The following is an 18,264-nucleotide window of genomic DNA, read 5'->3' as shown; positions in this document are numbered from 1 at the left end:
TTGTTGATTTTTATAAAATTATTTAAATAAATCTGTTCTGAACGGAAAATTCATTGAGATTACATTAGAAAATGCAAGGGAAAAAAATAAGATTCCCCAAACAATTTAAAGTAAGTTTTTATGGAATTTCATAAATGACAACATGGTTTTGAAGACAAAAGAGGGCTAGAACAATGTTTTTGACATTAATCGCAGCAGCTTTGTTTTACCGGAATCTTCACAGATACAGAAGCCTCTAAAAGATCTACAGAATATCAACCATTTAACATAAAAGGTTTCATATTAATGTGAAGTATTGCACACTAAGCTCTAACTGTTGTAATCGCTCTGTGTAAAATTACCATTGGAGATGATGGTTGTAGTTGGAATCTGAAGGACATGAAAGATGAGGGAAAGTGTCAGCTTTGCTCTGAGAGCTTATGAAGGACCCCACACATTCTCAAGGCTCGGTATTCAGAAGTAGAAACTGTCACAAAGCGTTTTTCAGGACCCTATGCAGACAGCAGAATGCAGAGGGGAGAGAGACAAACCCGGGGAATAAAGACTGGGATCGGGGCTGGAGGAAGTATAGGGGGGCATGTCGACGGTGGGCTGGTGCCCCGGGGGGCGTGGTCCAAGGCAAACAAGTCCGAAGGGAGTCCTTAGGGTAATCATTCATGACAGAGACATGACAGAAGTTAAATGCCGGAACAGGATCCGGCGAAGGGTCGGAGAATAAAAAGGGGTAATGGGGCCAGGCACTCCAAGCCCTAGGCCCAGATGGTCAGGACACCGTTGCGAAGCCGATGCTGTCGAGCCACTCCTGGACTCGCTGGTAGGCAGGCTTCCGGGAGTCCATCTGCCAAAACTGAGCCTGGAATGGTGGGAGCGTCTGGCTTTTGTAGGGTAGGGCTGGAACAGGAGGCAGGTGCAAAAAATCACAACAAACAAGAAAGAGCTGGAGCGTCCTTAAGAGGAGGGGCTTACAATCGTGACAGAAACCTTTTGATCTTTTACAGTAGATTCTTTCAAGAATTGCTTCATGCTAAGATTAACCTGTCAGGGGCTGTACAGTGCTGGACGGAGAGGGTTAACAGCTCTGTGTCAAGAAAGCCTTTTATCTGAAAGTCACGTTTCACAGCTCTGCGTTCATTCATGGGATTTTTTTCTAACCTGGCAAAGTTTCTGTCATGGAAAAACACAAAAACTACAGGAAATATATTTTGCATCAGGACCTGTTTCCTTCAATGTGCTTAGGAGGGGCATGTTCTTCCATGAATCCAGTGAATTCGCAAGAAATTGCAGTACTCTAAAACTACTTGTTTTGTATTACATTAGATTGAGTACCAAGTATCCATCCATTTTCTATCTATTTAATTCAATAAAGGGTCAGGGAGGCCTATCTTGGCAAGCAGTACTACTGTAAATATATTTTCATTTTTTTTTGTAAAATACTGAGAATCACATTGTCTGTTAAAACCGGTTTGCTCTAGAGGATACACTTTTTGCACAATACTGCGTAAACATTTTGTCTCTGCTTCAGATGCCTTTATAGTCTTCATTAGTGAGATCCCAGAATATTTTTGTCTTTTGGTGCACATTGAAGGTGGGAGTGTGATAAATGCAGTAGCTTTAATTATATGTACAAATTGGCAGTTTAACATTTTAATTATCTATAATTCATAATAATGATATTTTAATATCTGTACAGTTAAATATTCCAAATACATGTAGTTTGTTAACTATATTATTGTACTGTTATTTCTGTATAATTGGTTTTAATTTATCCTGATTTGTTTGATTAAGTATAAATAAGATAAAGCCTGTTTAGTGAACAAGAAGTCTACCCACCGTGCTGTATGGGGCTGAAACATGGGAAACATGCAGGAGACACTTAAAAGGACTTGACTCACTGGTGCTGTTTGCAGAAGATTTTACATATCAAGTGGAGTTTCTCTCCCTAGAAAGCAGCACAAGTAGTGAAGCTCAGATCACCTGGATAGACTTCTGTCCACCAAAGAATGTTCTCCCCTCCCGTTTTTGCCAAGGCAGCAATGCCAGAGGAAGACAGAAAAGGCATTTCTAAGATATGGTAAAAGCAAACATCGATTTCAGCTCCTGGGAGTTTATGGGCCCTGACTGAACCAGATGGAGAGGGGTTATCTGGGAAGAAGCCCAGCAGTTTGATGATACCCAAAGGTGTCAGAATGGGGAAGCAAAGCAAGAGTATTGCAGTGATTGCCATGACCACATAGCGCAGTGCCTGACCTGATATCACTAAAGACAACACCACTGCCTGACAGTGCCTGGATCCTGGATCACCCTTACCATTCACTGTTAGCACAGTCATCTTCAACTGCGAAGGATAATCAATAAATAAATCATACCGTTGTTCACAGACGTGAACCAGAAGAAGACGGTGTGAAACATCTGCTATTTTGTCTATGTTATTATTTCAATCTATGCAGAAGAAATATGCAGATTTTTAAAAAATCACTTGGTAACCAAGTGAATGGATTAAGGAAGATAATAAGTGAGAAATAAATAAGAAAGAAAAGTGAAACTCAGACCAGAGGACACAAGTGGAAATGGGAAAATGCATTTAAAACTGAGAACAGGAGGCAATTCTTTCCACAAAGGGATGAGAGGACATTGCTAGCTTCTTTCAAGAAACTACTGAATGAGGACAAAATTGGAGAGTCTAAATTAAAAACAAAAAGTAACAATCAGTGACATGATTGAATATGCAGCCAAATGTGTCTATCTGAATATTGTCAAGTCACAAATAATAAAAACGAGGCAGGGTCCTGGGGGAATATATGCTAGTCACTTGACGTCATTTACTGTCAATAGCTTTTTTCACTTTTTATGGTTAAAATATATTTATTCACAAAATAGTACTGTATGTTATGATGTTATGAAGGGAATAAGTAATGAAAAATGAAAAAGGTTTCTGCATTAATGCTAACTCTCACTGCATTATTTATACATCATTATTGTTTATTCATCATCATTATTTATACATCAGTATTTATTACATGTTATTTATGTTATGTTATTACATGTTACTATTATTGCTATTGTGTAACTGTCTATTGTCTTATCTTCTGTCCTATTTATATAATGCACCTGAGTGACTAATGAGAAACACTTTTCATTATACTATGCACCTGTGTAAGTTTAATGACAATAAACTTGAATTGAATTGAATTGAATCATACTAAATCTTAAAGTACTGTAGGTGCTTGGCTTCATGTTTAAGGAAACAAATAGATTTTGCCAATATGTACAGTGTGTCCTTCTATCAGATCAATGTGGAGAGAACTATTTTCATTGTGTCTGAAATAGGTTGTGACCTTCTGTCTTTATCAGGTCAGAGGAAGAGAAACATATCATCTCAGAACTGCAAGAAGACCTGAATGAGTTTCTGTCCTGGCTTGACAAGGCGGAAAGTATTGTGTCCCTTGAGCTGGAGTCTGGAGACGAACATCAGCTGAAAGATTCTCTAGAGAAAATTAAGGTAAACAAACCATTTGCACAAGAAACGGAGAAACATAGGCATGCAAATAAGATCGGTGCAGGCAGGTTTTAATTGACAAAACACTGCAATGATTATGGGAGCTAGCATAAGAAGTACATTGCATTTAACATTTAATCACTCAATTTGTAGTGGTTGTAACATTTTGAACACGTATTTCAGCTTGTAATATAATATTTATGTCCAATGTTAAGATGGCGCAGAGGAATAACATTGTTTAGGTGCAAGTATCTTTATTGCCAATTAACTGAATATATTATCCTAACTGTTCCCAAAGACATACAGTATGTTAATAAAATTGATGGATGTTATCTCTGCCAAACTCACATACAATTTTATGTCATATACAGTAGCTTTGTATAATAAAGTATAATTAAGTCTGTGAAAAAGTCTGTGAACATTTTTCCTATAAGATAGTTGTGCTATTTTGAAGTAATACCAAACATTCACTTTACCAAAGAACTAAAGAACTGTACTTACCTTTTTAGTAGCATTTCACATCTTTAATTGTTTAAAAAGCCAAGGATAGTAATATGATGGTGATAACTGCTACTCCTACTATTGCTATTACTCTTGCTTTTGCTACTAAGGTGCCAATAATGATGAACTTTAATTTAAAACATTTTTACATTCAGTGCATTAAAAAAGTATTCAGACTCTTGTTTTTTCCATTTTGTTGCTTCAATGTCTACACTCATGACACTCTTAATTAGTAATAATTAATATCTGCCATATAGAAAGTCTTCTCAACACATTCAAAGCACAAAAAGTAAATGGTTAATATGAAAACAAAATGAAAAGATCAAGATTTTAGTATTTAGATTCTTTGCAAACCTAAATTAATTTAGATGAACAAAATTACCTTACTAAATCACACAATTAACTGATTAGCCTCTGTCTGTGTGCAGACATGATCTCAAAGGAAATACACCAATCTTTGTGACTGCCTCTGTTACCTATAAAAGAATACAAACTTGTCTTCAAATAAACAAGCTATATCATTTTTGAATGAAATATGTACTCAATACTTTTTGAGCTAGAGTTCTGCTGTGCTGCAGAAATAAAAGGTGTTATTTCATCAAGAAATCATTGAAATTGTATGTAATGTCTTCCAATGTGTCATTCACTTGTGCACAGCTACAGTATTTTCGGAAAACAGCCTGAGCTTTTCTTATTTTACTGGATTCCCCAGTAAATATATATATATATTTCTTCTGTGGTTGATGCTGTCTGACGGCTTTAACCAGATTGATGGGCCTTCCACAGTGGCCAGTTTTTTCAGTAAAGCTGTCACATGATGCAGAAGCAGTCCCTCAGGTTGCTTCTCCTGGGAGGATCATGGGAGCTTCCTAGCAGTTGGTTGCACTGTGGGAGTCTAGTCATGGCTTAAGGAAGTATCCTCAATGCCTTGGCAGCTACTGTACATTTTGTAAAGTTCTTGCCAGCAACACACCTAGAGTCTTTCACTGAGCCATGGCATCCCTGCCATTGTGATAAAAACCAGCATCCTGTCAGATTTTCATTCATGCAGACATCCCTTTTGCACATGAGAACTGACAAGCACATATTTCTCACCAAACGTGTTATCACATCTTTTATTTGTATTTCACACTCAGGAGGTAGCAGAATACTCAAAAAGTGCATCTTATTCAAGCAATGTGTTAGCTTGCTAGTGTTATGTAATTTTTAAGAGTGAAATATAAGTGTTGAATCTGTTTTATATATCTGTATATACATATAACGTATAATATATTACATATACAGTATTTTAAATATCTATACAAGTACACCACTAATCTAGTTCCTTGTGATGATATACAAGAGAATAAAAAGCAAATACTAAATGTATGTCCCTTTTCCCCCACAGTTACGAGTGGAAGAGCTACCTTCAAGAAGGAAAATATTAAAAGAATTAAACGAAAGTGGAGGGCATCCACATGGAAGCACAGCGCTTCCTTCTGAAGAGCAAAGGAGACTAGAGTGTGACCTGAAACTAGCCAACAGCCGCTGGACAAAGGTAATCATTTCATTACAATCAAGGTATTAGAATGTTAATGTTGCATTTTGTTTCTAGAAATCATTTCAAATTTTTGCTTCGAATACATTTAAGGAAATTTACTATAAGTAAGATAAAATCACTTTATTGGCCATATACAATTTCTTGGATTAGGAATTTGTCTTTTTGCATACCCCAGCTTGCTCTCCATGAGACACACAAATGGGGAGAGAGAGAAGCTTGGGGTCAGAGCACAGGATCAGCCATTTATACAGCGCCCCTGGAGCAGTTGGGGTGAAGGGCCTTGCTCAGGAGCCCAACAGAGTAGGATTACCACAAATTAGCATACTGTTGTATGACTGTTCTCATTTTTCCTGCAGTAAAGTTGTCACATCACACCTACTGTATTAGGTATTATCAAAAATAATATTCATAAAACAATCCTGAAGCTATTTAAACAGTTTAAAGGGCATATGGATGCACATTTGATTGTATACTGTATTTTCTCACTGCTCACCATCTAGTACCTTATGGTCATCTCTCACAGACGTTTATAATCTGATCTTTAAGGGTGACCCATCTGTAATGCATTCTTTCCTAGTGATTCAAGAATCAATCAACTATTGACTCAATAACAAATCTATTGGAAACAGAAACCTGTGAGCCTTAAGGATATACTGTAAAAGTGTGCCTTATATTGGATGTGAATGTTGGTACAACTTATTATTTCTTTGAGCACAATAAAATCTTAATCATATACAGTATACTTAGTTTAAATAGTCATTTTTATCTTTAGATTTGCATAAGATAATTATGTTCTACTCAAACCTGATGCATTTTAATTGACTTCAAAACTGTATTTGAATGCCACAGTGTATTAATATGTTAATATAAATGCAGAAGGCTTCATTCGACCCTTTGTGCTAAATTGGGGCACAATTTAGAACTGACTTTCTTGTTTCCTTTTCTAATTATTCATTAAAAATTAATATCAAAGTCTAAATGAATAAAAAAAAACAATTATTTAAGCTCATTATAATTGACCTTTTAACCACAACATCCCTCTTTTTCGTGCTTTACTGTTTTCCCAAGATAAGATGGCAATGCTCAGAAACCTAATTTTTAACACTCCATTTAATGGGTAGACAAAGATGGACTCTTGAGCATTGGAACAAATATTTTATCTGGCATGTATTATTGTACATCTTTAGTGTAAGCAAACTGTGCATATTGTTCTATTTTTGAGTACAATTTGGTGGAAAAGGTGCACTGTACTGTATATTCATAAAGATTAAAACATATCTTTACATAGCTTTAGCAATACTACAGGTTCAGGAGAGATGTGATACTTAGAGTGAACTCAAACCCAAGAAGTTCCTCTGCATACGCACTGTACATTGGATGTCTGTGTCCAATTCTAAAGGAATCCAACATTGAAAGCACCTTAGATAATAGTAAGTGCTCATGTTGGTCATTTGGCAGTAACTTGTCTATAGTATAGTAAACATTGTCTCAAGGGTTTGTAACCATTTAGAAACTTGGAATATGATGTGTTGAAATGCATCCCCCTTTCATACTGAGTGATTTTAGTTATAACCTCAGCATGTGATAGGCATCAATCTCATCATAGAGAATTCCATTTGGCTCAGACAATTGTCATGTGATGACAAAACCAACTAGATTAGGAGCTTGTAAGCTCTCAAGAGAGGAGTGATGTGACTCTTAGGTCTAATATGGATGAGACTGTTACATTGACTTTCAAGAGTCTCTGAAGAATATTTCAACTACCTTGTATGGGAGAGTAAAGTTTGTGTGGATTGGCTTACCAAAGGTACTGTACCTATGTCAGTGGCTAAAATTCAGGGTCCAACCACATATCCATCCTTTGACTTACTGTTGATAAAATAGTTAACCAAAGAGGAAGGCAAACTGGTTACATTGCAATGCTGTTTTATGCAAGAAACTTAAAGTCCACACTGTCAAAGAGAAGAAAATCACATAAAATATTATCTTGGAGATTGGTACTGTAATTAAAGGGGGTCTTGCATTAATCTCCAGGAAAGCCACAGCTACTGTAACTCTTGCCCCACAGCACGAAAATAATCATCTTGTAAAAGGGAAAATTTAAACAAAACTAAACTGATAAAAGGCACTCCTCTTTATCTTTTGCAAAGTCATCCTTTTCAGCCCCCAGGATCTCATTATAATGACCTTGTCAGTAGAAATTTGAAGGAGATCCTTTTTCCATTCACAGGTTGAAATAAGGCATATTTTTAGATTCCCGAATTCTTAGTGAACCACAGAACACGTTTGTTTTAATTAAAAGCAGAAGAAAGATGAGCTGTAATCTTTGATAGGGATACCCTGTTAGCATAATGCCACTCTTATTTATTGAAGCGACTATGTAAGACAGAATGCCTGATATTTGTGAAAGACAGAGAAGAGCCTTATACATAATAAATGTAATCAGCTGAAAAGCTGGAAAACTGTTCCAATTAAAAAACTTTTATTATGTGGTGATCACTGTGCCTTGCTTTCTACTCTCTAGTACACCAGCCATCTTATTGTGAGTGGAATACAGTATATTAAATGAGTCTAACAGTGTCATGTGTTGTGAGTGTGTCAGGAGAGGTTATCCCTGCACATTCTATGTCAATCAAAAATAAAAAAAATAATGAAAATTATAACCATCCATTTAAAATGCAAATGCTACATTTTTAACATATTCTAAGTTTGCTATTGCATTATGATGGAAGAATGATTTTTTTTCCCCCAGCATTTAAAGATCTTTTCCAGGAACTAAGAATTATGGACTAATCAAACTTTTATCAAGCTCAAAGCAGCTTAAGAAAACTTGCCCTCAGGAATGCACACCAAACCACAGGGAAAACACTTAGTTCTAGCTCTTGAGCTTTGGAAATTGTTTTCTTAAAATAATTTGCATCTGGGTCTTTTGACAGCAGTCTTCAAACTTTGCCTGCTGTCTCGTTCCATTTACAATTTAAGATACAGCAGTTTCAAGTTAGTAAACCTTCATCAAGCAGTTACTCTGGTTCACTTTTGTCTGTCCTTGAACTGTCCTTCCATTCATTGTGAAATCATTGGTTTGAAGATCTTGAGCTACCTTGTTTTAGGACGATTAAATTGCTCTGAATACTATAATGAATTCAGGATTACAGTCTACACCACAATCTTTCTTAACACCTTCTATTTCAGAAAATCTCTTTCTACCAGTGCCCCCCCGTCTCTGTAACTCTAACAGCCAATGTCAAATCTGGACCTCTATCAGAAACAATTTTGTAGCACAGCACAAATGGAAGGTCAAATTAATTTTAGAATTTCTCTCCCTCATTATAGGATGTTACACAAAGACAGGAAAAGACGTTTAGTGGTTTATCCAGGACCATGCTATTTCAAAATGTTTTTTTGAAAAAAAGTGATTTGGTGGATAATAAGGTAATATAGTTTGAAGGGTATTTGTTATTGTACAGTATAAGAGGTGTCATTTTGTGTGGATTACACAGCTAGAACTGGTCCGATTCAAGTCTTGTGCTCAAAATACAGGAGGTGCTACAGTAACCCTTGTACAACAAGAGACAACCCCGTGATATGAGACATAGACAGTTGCACTAAATACTAAGGAATTAAAATACCAATGGGCAAATTGATGAAATAGCAACAGAATTAAAAAAGAAAATTAACAATCAAAATTGAAAGTACATAATCAATCCAAATTATTATTATTATTATTATTATTATTATTATTATTATTATTATTATTATTATTATTATTATTATTATTATTAACAACATTAAAATATGTGAAATTACATTTATAGAAATTTGATAGATGCCTGGCTGACAAGATTAGTTTTAAAACTACATTTTAAAAGTGTCAGCCGACTGTGCTGTCCTGGGATCCTCTGGCAGCCTAGTCCAAAGACCAGAGCTGTACACACTAAAAGCTGCCTCTCCACAGGTCTTGGGTCTAATGCTTGGTAAAGCACTGACACAACTCAAATGCCAGTGTCAGAGGACGTGAGGGATCATACAGGAACATACTGTGCTCCGGGAGCATTTCAGACATAGAGTAGATTCAGGTGCAAATCTAGTAAAAGAATTATACACCAATACAAGAATCTTCAAATCAATTCTAAAACTAACTGGCAACCAGTGAAGAGACTTTGAAACGGGCGCGATATGTGCTCTGCTTCTGGTCTTGGTCGGCAGGCGGGCTGCTGCGTTTTCAATCAGCTGTAATTGAAGAACAAGGAGATGACAGACCCAAAAAAATGTCTTGCTGCCACCTGGAGAAAGTGTGAAGAAGTCATTAGCCGGCCAGCTGGTGATCCCGTTTGGTTTTGTGGAAGGAAGACAAAAGGGCACTAGGCTCTGTCCATTGGTGTCCACTGATGAATTCACTGCTTGTCATACACCACATGCCAGGGCACATCACAGCAATGTAATGGGCCTCTTTCCTTTTATTGCGTTGTAAATGGATTGATAGATGAGCCCTGGGGCCAGTGAACCGTGGACTTGGAGGTTTGCAGTAAGGAGTTTATTACTGTTTAATGTTATTCCTGGTCCGATGTCAACCAAGAGAGATGAGCTAGATTATCAGAGTGTAAGCTTGGTGCCTGAGTTGGTGTTCGCCTCATTTATCCACCTTATTCTCACAGTCTCCGGCTGTACAGATGATGAAGGCTATTACAGAAGGCTGATAGAGACATTACGAAAAATGTTCCATCTTTAAAACCTTCCTTCTGAGAGCACACAGAAGGCAGGCACTATTTTTATGCCCCACTTTCAATACTGTCTGTCTGAAAACATTTTCTTAACTGCAGGTAGGATTTCAATCTAAAAGATACTGCTCAAAATCTATTTTAACAGGATTTAATAGATTTATATGATCGCTTTATACACTATTTATTAAACATCCAAGAAGAAAAAGTGTTTTGCCATTGGTACTTTGTTGTATTTTGAAAAAAAAAACTCTATAATAATAATAATAATAATTGCTTACACTTATGTAGCGCTTTTCTGGACACTCCACTCAAAGCGCTTTACAGGTAATGGGGACTCCCCTCCACCACCACCAGTGTGCAGCCCCACCTGGATGATGCGCCAGTCTGCTCAGCACACCCCAGCTCTCAGTGGGGAGGAGAGCAGAGTGATGAAGCCAGTTCAGAGATGGGGATTATTAGGAGGCCATGATTGGTAAAGGCCAATGAGAAATTTTGGTAGGACACTGGGGTTACACCCCTACTCTTTTCGAGAAACCCCCTGGGATTTTTAATAACGACAGAGAGTCAGGACCTCGGTTTCACGTCTCATCTGAAGGATGGACCCTGTTTACAGTATAGTGTCCCTGTCACTATACTGGGGCATTAGGACCCACACAGACCGCAGGGTGAGCTCCACCTACTAGCCCCACTAACACCTCTTCCAGCAGCAACCTTAGGTTTTCCCAGGAGTCTCCCATCCAGGTACTGACCAGGCTCACACCTGCTGAGCTTCAGTGGGCTGCCAGTTGTAAGCTGCAGAGTGATGTGGCTGCAGGCTCTTACTGCAGACTCTTGTCTGACGCAGCCACCTACTCGAATATACCCAGATGTTTGGCTTTTTATCCCTTAATTGAGATAGAGGCACCTAGATAAAAAAATGCATTGCGTGCACTTTAAAAAGATAGACAGATAGACAGGCTAAGTTTAGCCCTGCCTATCTGAGTTCAGAAGTACTGCTGAGCCTCAGGTTTGTTCAGTGAAGACAGAAACTGGTTAGACTATTCCAGTTCAAAAGATAGTAAAAAGGGAAATTGTGTAGTCTAACTGCAAATAATGGCCAGAAGCATCTGGGGACACATATCTGGCTCTTCCTGAAACAGATCTTTGTGAAGTGTGCTCAGTTTTGTACATACATTGCAGTTCCTTGCAAAACTAATCATCCTATTACAATGATGTCTCATTTTGTTGAATTACTGTACAAATTAATTTTACACATTTAAGTAAAGATTTTTATATCAAAGCTTGAATTCTCAAACTGGACAGTTTTGTGACTGCATAGAAAAATGAAAAACTAAAATATGGTGCTTGCATAGGTATTTAAGTAATGCTCAACACACGGTGTAGGAGTTTTCAGAACAACATTAAGCCTTAAAGTTGTAGAGAGGCATAGAAGACACTGAGCACTCCTTTGTACAAAGTGAAGTCAACCATTAAGAAAAGGGAATTGGAGCGTACCACAGAGGCAATGTCTTCATCAGGGACAGCATAGAAAGAAAGAGGGTAAAGTATATAATACTGTATATATTCCAATTGATGTTGCACAGTAAATAGAATAGTTATCACATTAGGGGTCATGCTGAAAACAAAATTCAGCATTCTCATTTGTTTGGAAGCTTTCACTTGAAGGAGAGAAAGTAATATCCTATATCCTAATATAAAATATCCTATTCTCTAAGTAAACTTTGTTCTTGAGCATCTGAAGTCTTGATTAATGGCCTTACTGGAAAAAAGGTGCCGTTTAGCCCATGACTGTTGTATTTGTGATGTATTTTAAGATGATCATAACAATGACATATGAGCAAACCTGAGTTCTACAGTGAACAGATTTTGTCAGTTTGGCTTTTGCATTCCTGAATGTCAAAATTAATTTCTGTGCTTGTGATTACTTGGGTTTAGTTTTGTTTTACTTGGCACCTCTGTGAGATCAGAAGGAAATCATATATTTATCCTTATGGCTCTCGGAATATATCCAGACTGGCCAGGTACAGTATCAGTGCCAAGGTATCGCCCAGTGCTTTCAGATTACAATGTTTACCTGGCAAGCTGTTCCTCTTCTGTTTGGAATTAAATCTCAACAATCCCAGTTGTGTGTTCTGAAACCTTCTACTCAAATATCAATGCTGTGTTTACAAGGCTGGGTTTTGCAGTCAGAGTACACAGAGCTTCTGAATTAAAAGCCCTATTCCCTTGCTATATAAACAGAGAAATGTCAATCTAAACACCCATTCAGTTCCCTGAAGTACACTCAGCAAGTGTGACTGATGCGTCTGCGATTAGTTACCATGCTCTTAATTAAACAGGTAAACGTGCCTGTTTGATGTTTATTAGGGTTTGTGGGAAGACTAAGTGGAAAAACTGAAATGAATCGGTCTCCTTGTAATTGTAAATCAGATTAATACAATCAAAGGCATTATCAATTAGGCAGTGTCGGATGCTTTAGGGGCATATTTTACAAAGCCCTTTACTCTAAACTGTCATGGTCAGGCCTCCCAGGTAACGAAAGAATCATTTTGATGTAATTCCTCTATTACATTTCCTTAAGTCTTTCTAACTTAAATATATTCCGGAAGTAAGCCGAGACCAGGCTGATGCTAACGTCTCTCCTCGTGTTGTTCCCTGTCCTTACAAGAAGGAATCAGTTTGCTTGCAAATCTTCAGAACCTGTCATCTGCATTTTGAAATGCTGTCTAATGTACTGTATTTGCAAATACATGGTAAATTCTCCATCAATGAATAAATCAGAATTGTCATGTAAATATGAACCTACAGTACAAATATGTATAGTGGGAGGCACAGCAGTCTTGTAGCACTGTGGCCCTGGGTTCAATACCTGGGCTATCTGCGTGGAGTTTACATTTTCTCCCTATGTTAGCATGGGTTTCCTCTGGTGCTCGGCTTCCTCTCCACAGCCCAAACAATTAGATGGCTTCTGTAAAAAATGTATCTGGTGTGAGTGTATGTGCGCCTGCCCTGCGATGGACTGGCTTCCTGCCCAAGGTTTATCCTGTCTTGCGCCCGTTGCTTATTGGGTTAGGCTCTGGTTCCCCCTGTGACTCTATACTGCATGAAGTGGTTTAAAAAGTGGATGGATGGATGTATAGTCACATGGTTAGCATTGCTAGATTTGTGGATTGACAACTCACAAGGACAGTAGTAATATACAGTGTTAGTAATACAGAGATGTCATGCTGGCATTTTCTGTCCCCCAATATTTAGGTGATACTTTGATATATACAGTATTTATATTCAGCTTTCCACGTGTATTTATAACTTCCATTTCAACATGTGGTATGTCATACAGTATATGTTTAGAGTCAATATAAACTGGAGTCCGAATGAATTGCATTTTGTATTTTCTGACATGAATTAAACATCACCGGATGAAAAAATATCTTAGAAATAGAAGTTCATAATCATTTAATTCCACCATACGGACTCTATATAAATTCAAAAGGAAAAATGTCTTTAGCTATTTGTATATAAATTAAAATTATACAATATATTGTATTTCTTCCATAAGACAAAAAAAATGTAGAGATATTTATTGCTACTGCATGTTCCAAATGATGTCTCTTTGTAGCCAAACAGTGTAAATGTCCATGGTGCAAATTCACAGGTGTAGGTGAGATCCACATCCTCACTGAGGGACAGCAGTTAGTTCAGGTCAGACTTTGTGATTGTAGGAAGGGGCTGGCTTGTCTGTTTGTTTATTGTTTATTGATTTACATTAAATATCTGCTCAAGTAGTATTAAAAATATCTACTGTAATCTTCTTTTCATACTGTACGTAAATGTTTAGCTTTTGTACAAGTGCAGGGTGGACTGATGGCCTGATGTTAATTGGGCAAACCACTGGAAAAGCGCTGTTAGCCTTGGAAGGTAAAACAGAGTTAATACAGGATGACTTTATTAAGAACTTGGCAAAATGGAAAATAACCTATTGATGAAATGAGTGGGCTACACTAGCCAGTGCCTCATTAGTCGTTGTTTTATATGAGTTCAGAGACTCCTTTCGAAGATGCTTCTCTCCTTAAGACTCAAGGACGTTTCCCAGTGCTGTGAAAATTAAATTGCAGAGATTTACATGAGAACCCCACATGCACAGCTCTCCGAGGAGCCCTTGTGAACTGCATGCATTTTCTTTCATGAACACTTGCCACTAACGGTCTCCTTTTAGGAAGCTCAGCTCTGCGCTCGCGCCAGGAAACACAGCACTTTGTAAAGAACAGAAAAACATCAATTGCTTTGAGGAACTAAAAAGATCCCACAAGTGTTTGAAGGGGGAATTGCAATCTCTTTCATTGAAAATGTGAGGGATTCCTGTTTCTAACATGATTACTTGAGAATAGTTACAAGGAGGTTTTTTTATCTACACCTCACCTTTCAGTTCACCTGTTATTTCATTACAGACTTACAGTAATGACATGTCATTCATATTTCAATACAGTATGTTGAGTAATTACATTAAGAGCACCCAAAGGCAGAAGATTTATTTCAGGGGATATTTCAGGTGATACTGTAGCTAGCCCAAGCAGAGGCAGAGATCTAGAGATCTGTAAACAAAGTACTGGAGACCAAGACTTCCCACACCTTTCAAAATTACATAATGTTACCTTAGCTAATGGTTTACAGTAACTTTGTCAATTAGAAAAAAAAAAGCATTTATATAGATGATATTGAAATTGGCCACAAATTACCACTACTTCAACATCTTTATTCTAAAAAAATGCAGCTATATCTATTTTTACTCTAAAAAGTGACTCTTGATGAACTGAACCAGCAAAAGCACCAGTTTGAAAGACAGAAAGGGCCCTCCAGTCTAGAAGGTGCTGATGTGAATCTGGCCCGTGTCTTTAGAAGACTGCCACCAGGCTTCGCCAGAACACCAGCACAGCTGGCCAGCTGCTGATAAACAAGCAGGGCTGGCTTCCTAGGTATGTGTGAGCTGCATCTCTCCTCTGTTAGCACAGCAGCGCTGGGGGACAGAGCTGCAGTGCACTTTTGGGTGAACAGACATATTTTGATAATCTTCTCCAGTCAGCTCCACTGTCCGTTCTGGCCTCCACCATGACATTATCTCTCTCTTATGTAGATGAAGACATATACAGTAAGGGGGGCGAAGTGTTGTTATTGTTGAAGAATTCAGTATGTTAAACTGCAAACACCTGTCCATCCATCTTCTAATCGCTTTTCGTCTAATGCTGGGTCAGGGGGGACCTCAGCAAGCTACAGGCTCGAAGCAGGGTACACCCTGGACGTGATGCTAGTCCATCACAGGGCAGACACACAGACACAAACAAGCACACGCACACACTCACACCAGGGCCAATCTTCCCAGAAGCCAATTAACCTGCCAGCGTGTCTTTGGACTGTGGGAGGAAGCCAGAGCACCTAGACAAATCCCATATGAGCAAGGGGAGAACATACAAACTCCACACATATAGTCCTCCAGGAATTGAACCCAGGGCCCCAGCGCTGCCAGGCAGCAATACTAACTGCTGTGCCTCCATGCCACCACTACTGTGAACATTAAAAAGTTAAAATGAGGTAATTCTAATGAAAACATTAATTTTCATTGAAAGACTCATGTTCTAATTTAATTTTTATTTTCTTACATTCTCAGAAGGCTTTCTGATAAGATTGTTGGGCAGGAAATTGGTCTACAGGAATGTTCTAACACATTTTAAAAAAATCCTCTAACTTAAAATTAACCTTATTCAAAAGATCTAACTATATGTTAGAGCCAAATATGTCTTGCTCCATCTTGAGAGTGTAATGGAATGATGGCAATTATTCTTTCAGAACAAAGTAGAAAATATTTGAAGACAGATTCCCCCATTGTCCCAGAGGAAATGTTTGCTGAATTCTTTTACACATTTAGACAGGGTAGCTTAATCTATATCGACTGACATGGAAGAAGTGTTCCATTGCCTGTTGTCTTTTGTGTCACAACAAATTTTGAGGAATCTCTGCAGTCTAGTATGGGTTCATTATCAGTTAAATGTGCTGCTATTGCTCATTTGAAATAGACTGCACTCTGAAATCCTTTCTCTTTTTGATCAATTTTAATTTTCACTTTTTTTGGACAGCCTTCAAGAGTATATTGTAACATTTAGACTAGACGGTCTGCTGTCATTATGTCTAGAGTCCCACAGGGTTCAATTCTTCACTGTCTTTATCCATTTATTCATCTGAATGCTGCTACTTGGTCAGATTCTCTTTATGTTGGTCATATTATTATATGTTGTGATGGGTATTAACTTCACCAATCTGTGTGCTAACACTGAGATTATTTGCACACTACTTTGATATTTATTTCAGTTTTTCTATTTTTACTGGTTGTAAATTTTAATATTAGGTATTAAAATTTGAATGCATTAAAATTTTCACTCCTTAATAGTGACAAGATCTAGGTAATATTTCACACACACTGCATGGTCATTGAACAAGTAGTTCAGCAACCCAGGTAAAAATGTTTGATGTTCTCCTCAACCTCAGTTTCAAGTCTGAAATGTCAGAAATGGTTTGCTTTTTTCACTTGTGTTATAGTGCTCATTTATGACCTGTCCTACTCAAATACAGAAGCTAATTCATGCCTCTGTTTTCTTTCGGATAGACTGGTGTAATACGTTGGTTGCTGGATTTTATAAATATACTATCAACCGGCTGCACTATATTCAAAAGAAAACTGCAAGGCTACAATCATATTACTGCTGAATCACTAGTATTCTTGCATTGATTTCTTGTAAGGTTTGCAATTTATTTTAAAACCCCCCCGAATTATAAAGCCTTCAATAATCTGTCTACCTCTACCTCAAACACTATCTGAGTGATTGGATTTTGGTTTGCTCTGTGTAACCATAATAAGTGCTAGGGTTGTCTGTAATTCTCTAAACTATTGCATTTTCTTCCGGAGGATATGTGCCCAGACTTTGTGTACCTCTTTCAGTTGTCGTGCTCCTGTATCACCAGGTGTCCAGAGAGCTGCCTGAGAAGCAGAAGACGACAGAAGCCCTGCTGAAGGAGTTGGTACAATTCCAGCAACATCTCAACCAGCTGGCTTTTTGGGCCTCAACTACAAAAGACCAACTAGAACTCTACCTAAAAGTGGGATTACCAGGGGCTTTTGACACAAAGGTAATCACAGATACAGAGCTTATAGACTGTCTACACACCTGTTCCCAAATAACTCATATTGTGGCCTAACAGCCTGAAATCAAGACAGGCTCAATCAGAAATTATTATTATCTCTTTTTACACATTGTAACGCATGAACTCCAAAGAAATGCCCCATGCATTATACTGTGGTATTTAAAGCATGTTAAAATACACAGTATTAAATATGCTACCACAATATTTTACATGTTGAAAAATCTAAAGCTCCAAAGTGATGTAAGTATATCTGAAGTACTGTATATTTCAAGTTCACAATATGAGGTTATTATTATTAATATGACATTACAAAAACTTAGAATTCCATCCTTATAGATCCTTGTAGATAATCAATACAGCCTATCAATTATGAAAGTGAAAAGTACTTTTATCCAATGGTTTCCAGCTCACGGTGTCTGCCGGGTTTTATTCAAACCAAACTTTATATCAGTAGTACTAATTGAAAGCTCTACTTGACAAACTTTTTTCTTTAGACCTCTAGGTTGCTTGTTCATGAACTCAGTCCTACGTGAAGCAGAAATACCTTCCTTCATCGATACTATTTCCAACAGCTTCAGCTGATAGGATTTTTCAATGAAATTTCCTCAATTGACTTACCTCTATGACAATCTGGAGAGCTATTAATAGATTATCAATGTAGGCTGAATAGACACAAGTGGAAATGACAGTGTGTGAGATACTTCTACAATGACATTTTTTTCCTTTTAAAGATGTCCATTTAGTTACATTTCAGGTGGCTCACATGACAGTCGGAAGATCCGAAACTCGGGAACTTTCACAGGGTTGATACCAAT

At 37.6% G+C, this 18,264-nt stretch overlaps 1 protein-coding gene across 13 annotated transcripts in view; it reads left to right on the top strand.

Moving 5' to 3' along the window:
* Positions 1–18,264, top strand: part of dmd (dystrophin) — a 728,682-nt gene that overhangs the window by 469,516 nt on the left and 240,902 nt on the right. For all 13 annotated transcript variants that reach the window (XM_088646795.1, XM_088646880.1, XM_088646889.1 and 10 more), the window contains 3 exons: positions 3,352–3,499; positions 5,385–5,534; positions 17,270–17,434. In XM_088646795.1, the coding sequence (XP_088502921.1) occupies positions 3,352–3,499; positions 5,385–5,534; positions 17,270–17,434 (463 nt within the window). The remainder of the gene's footprint in view (positions 1–3,351; positions 3,500–5,384; positions 5,535–17,269; positions 17,435–18,264) is intronic.

Source organism: Lepisosteus platostomus, chromosome 2 (genome assembly GCF_059453375.1).
Source record: "Lepisosteus platostomus isolate fLepPlt1 chromosome 2, fLepPlt1.hap1, whole genome shotgun sequence".
Lineage (NCBI taxonomy): Eukaryota > Metazoa > Chordata > Actinopteri > Semionotiformes > Lepisosteidae > Lepisosteus > Lepisosteus platostomus.
This window is presented reverse-complemented; position numbering and strand designations above follow the sequence as displayed.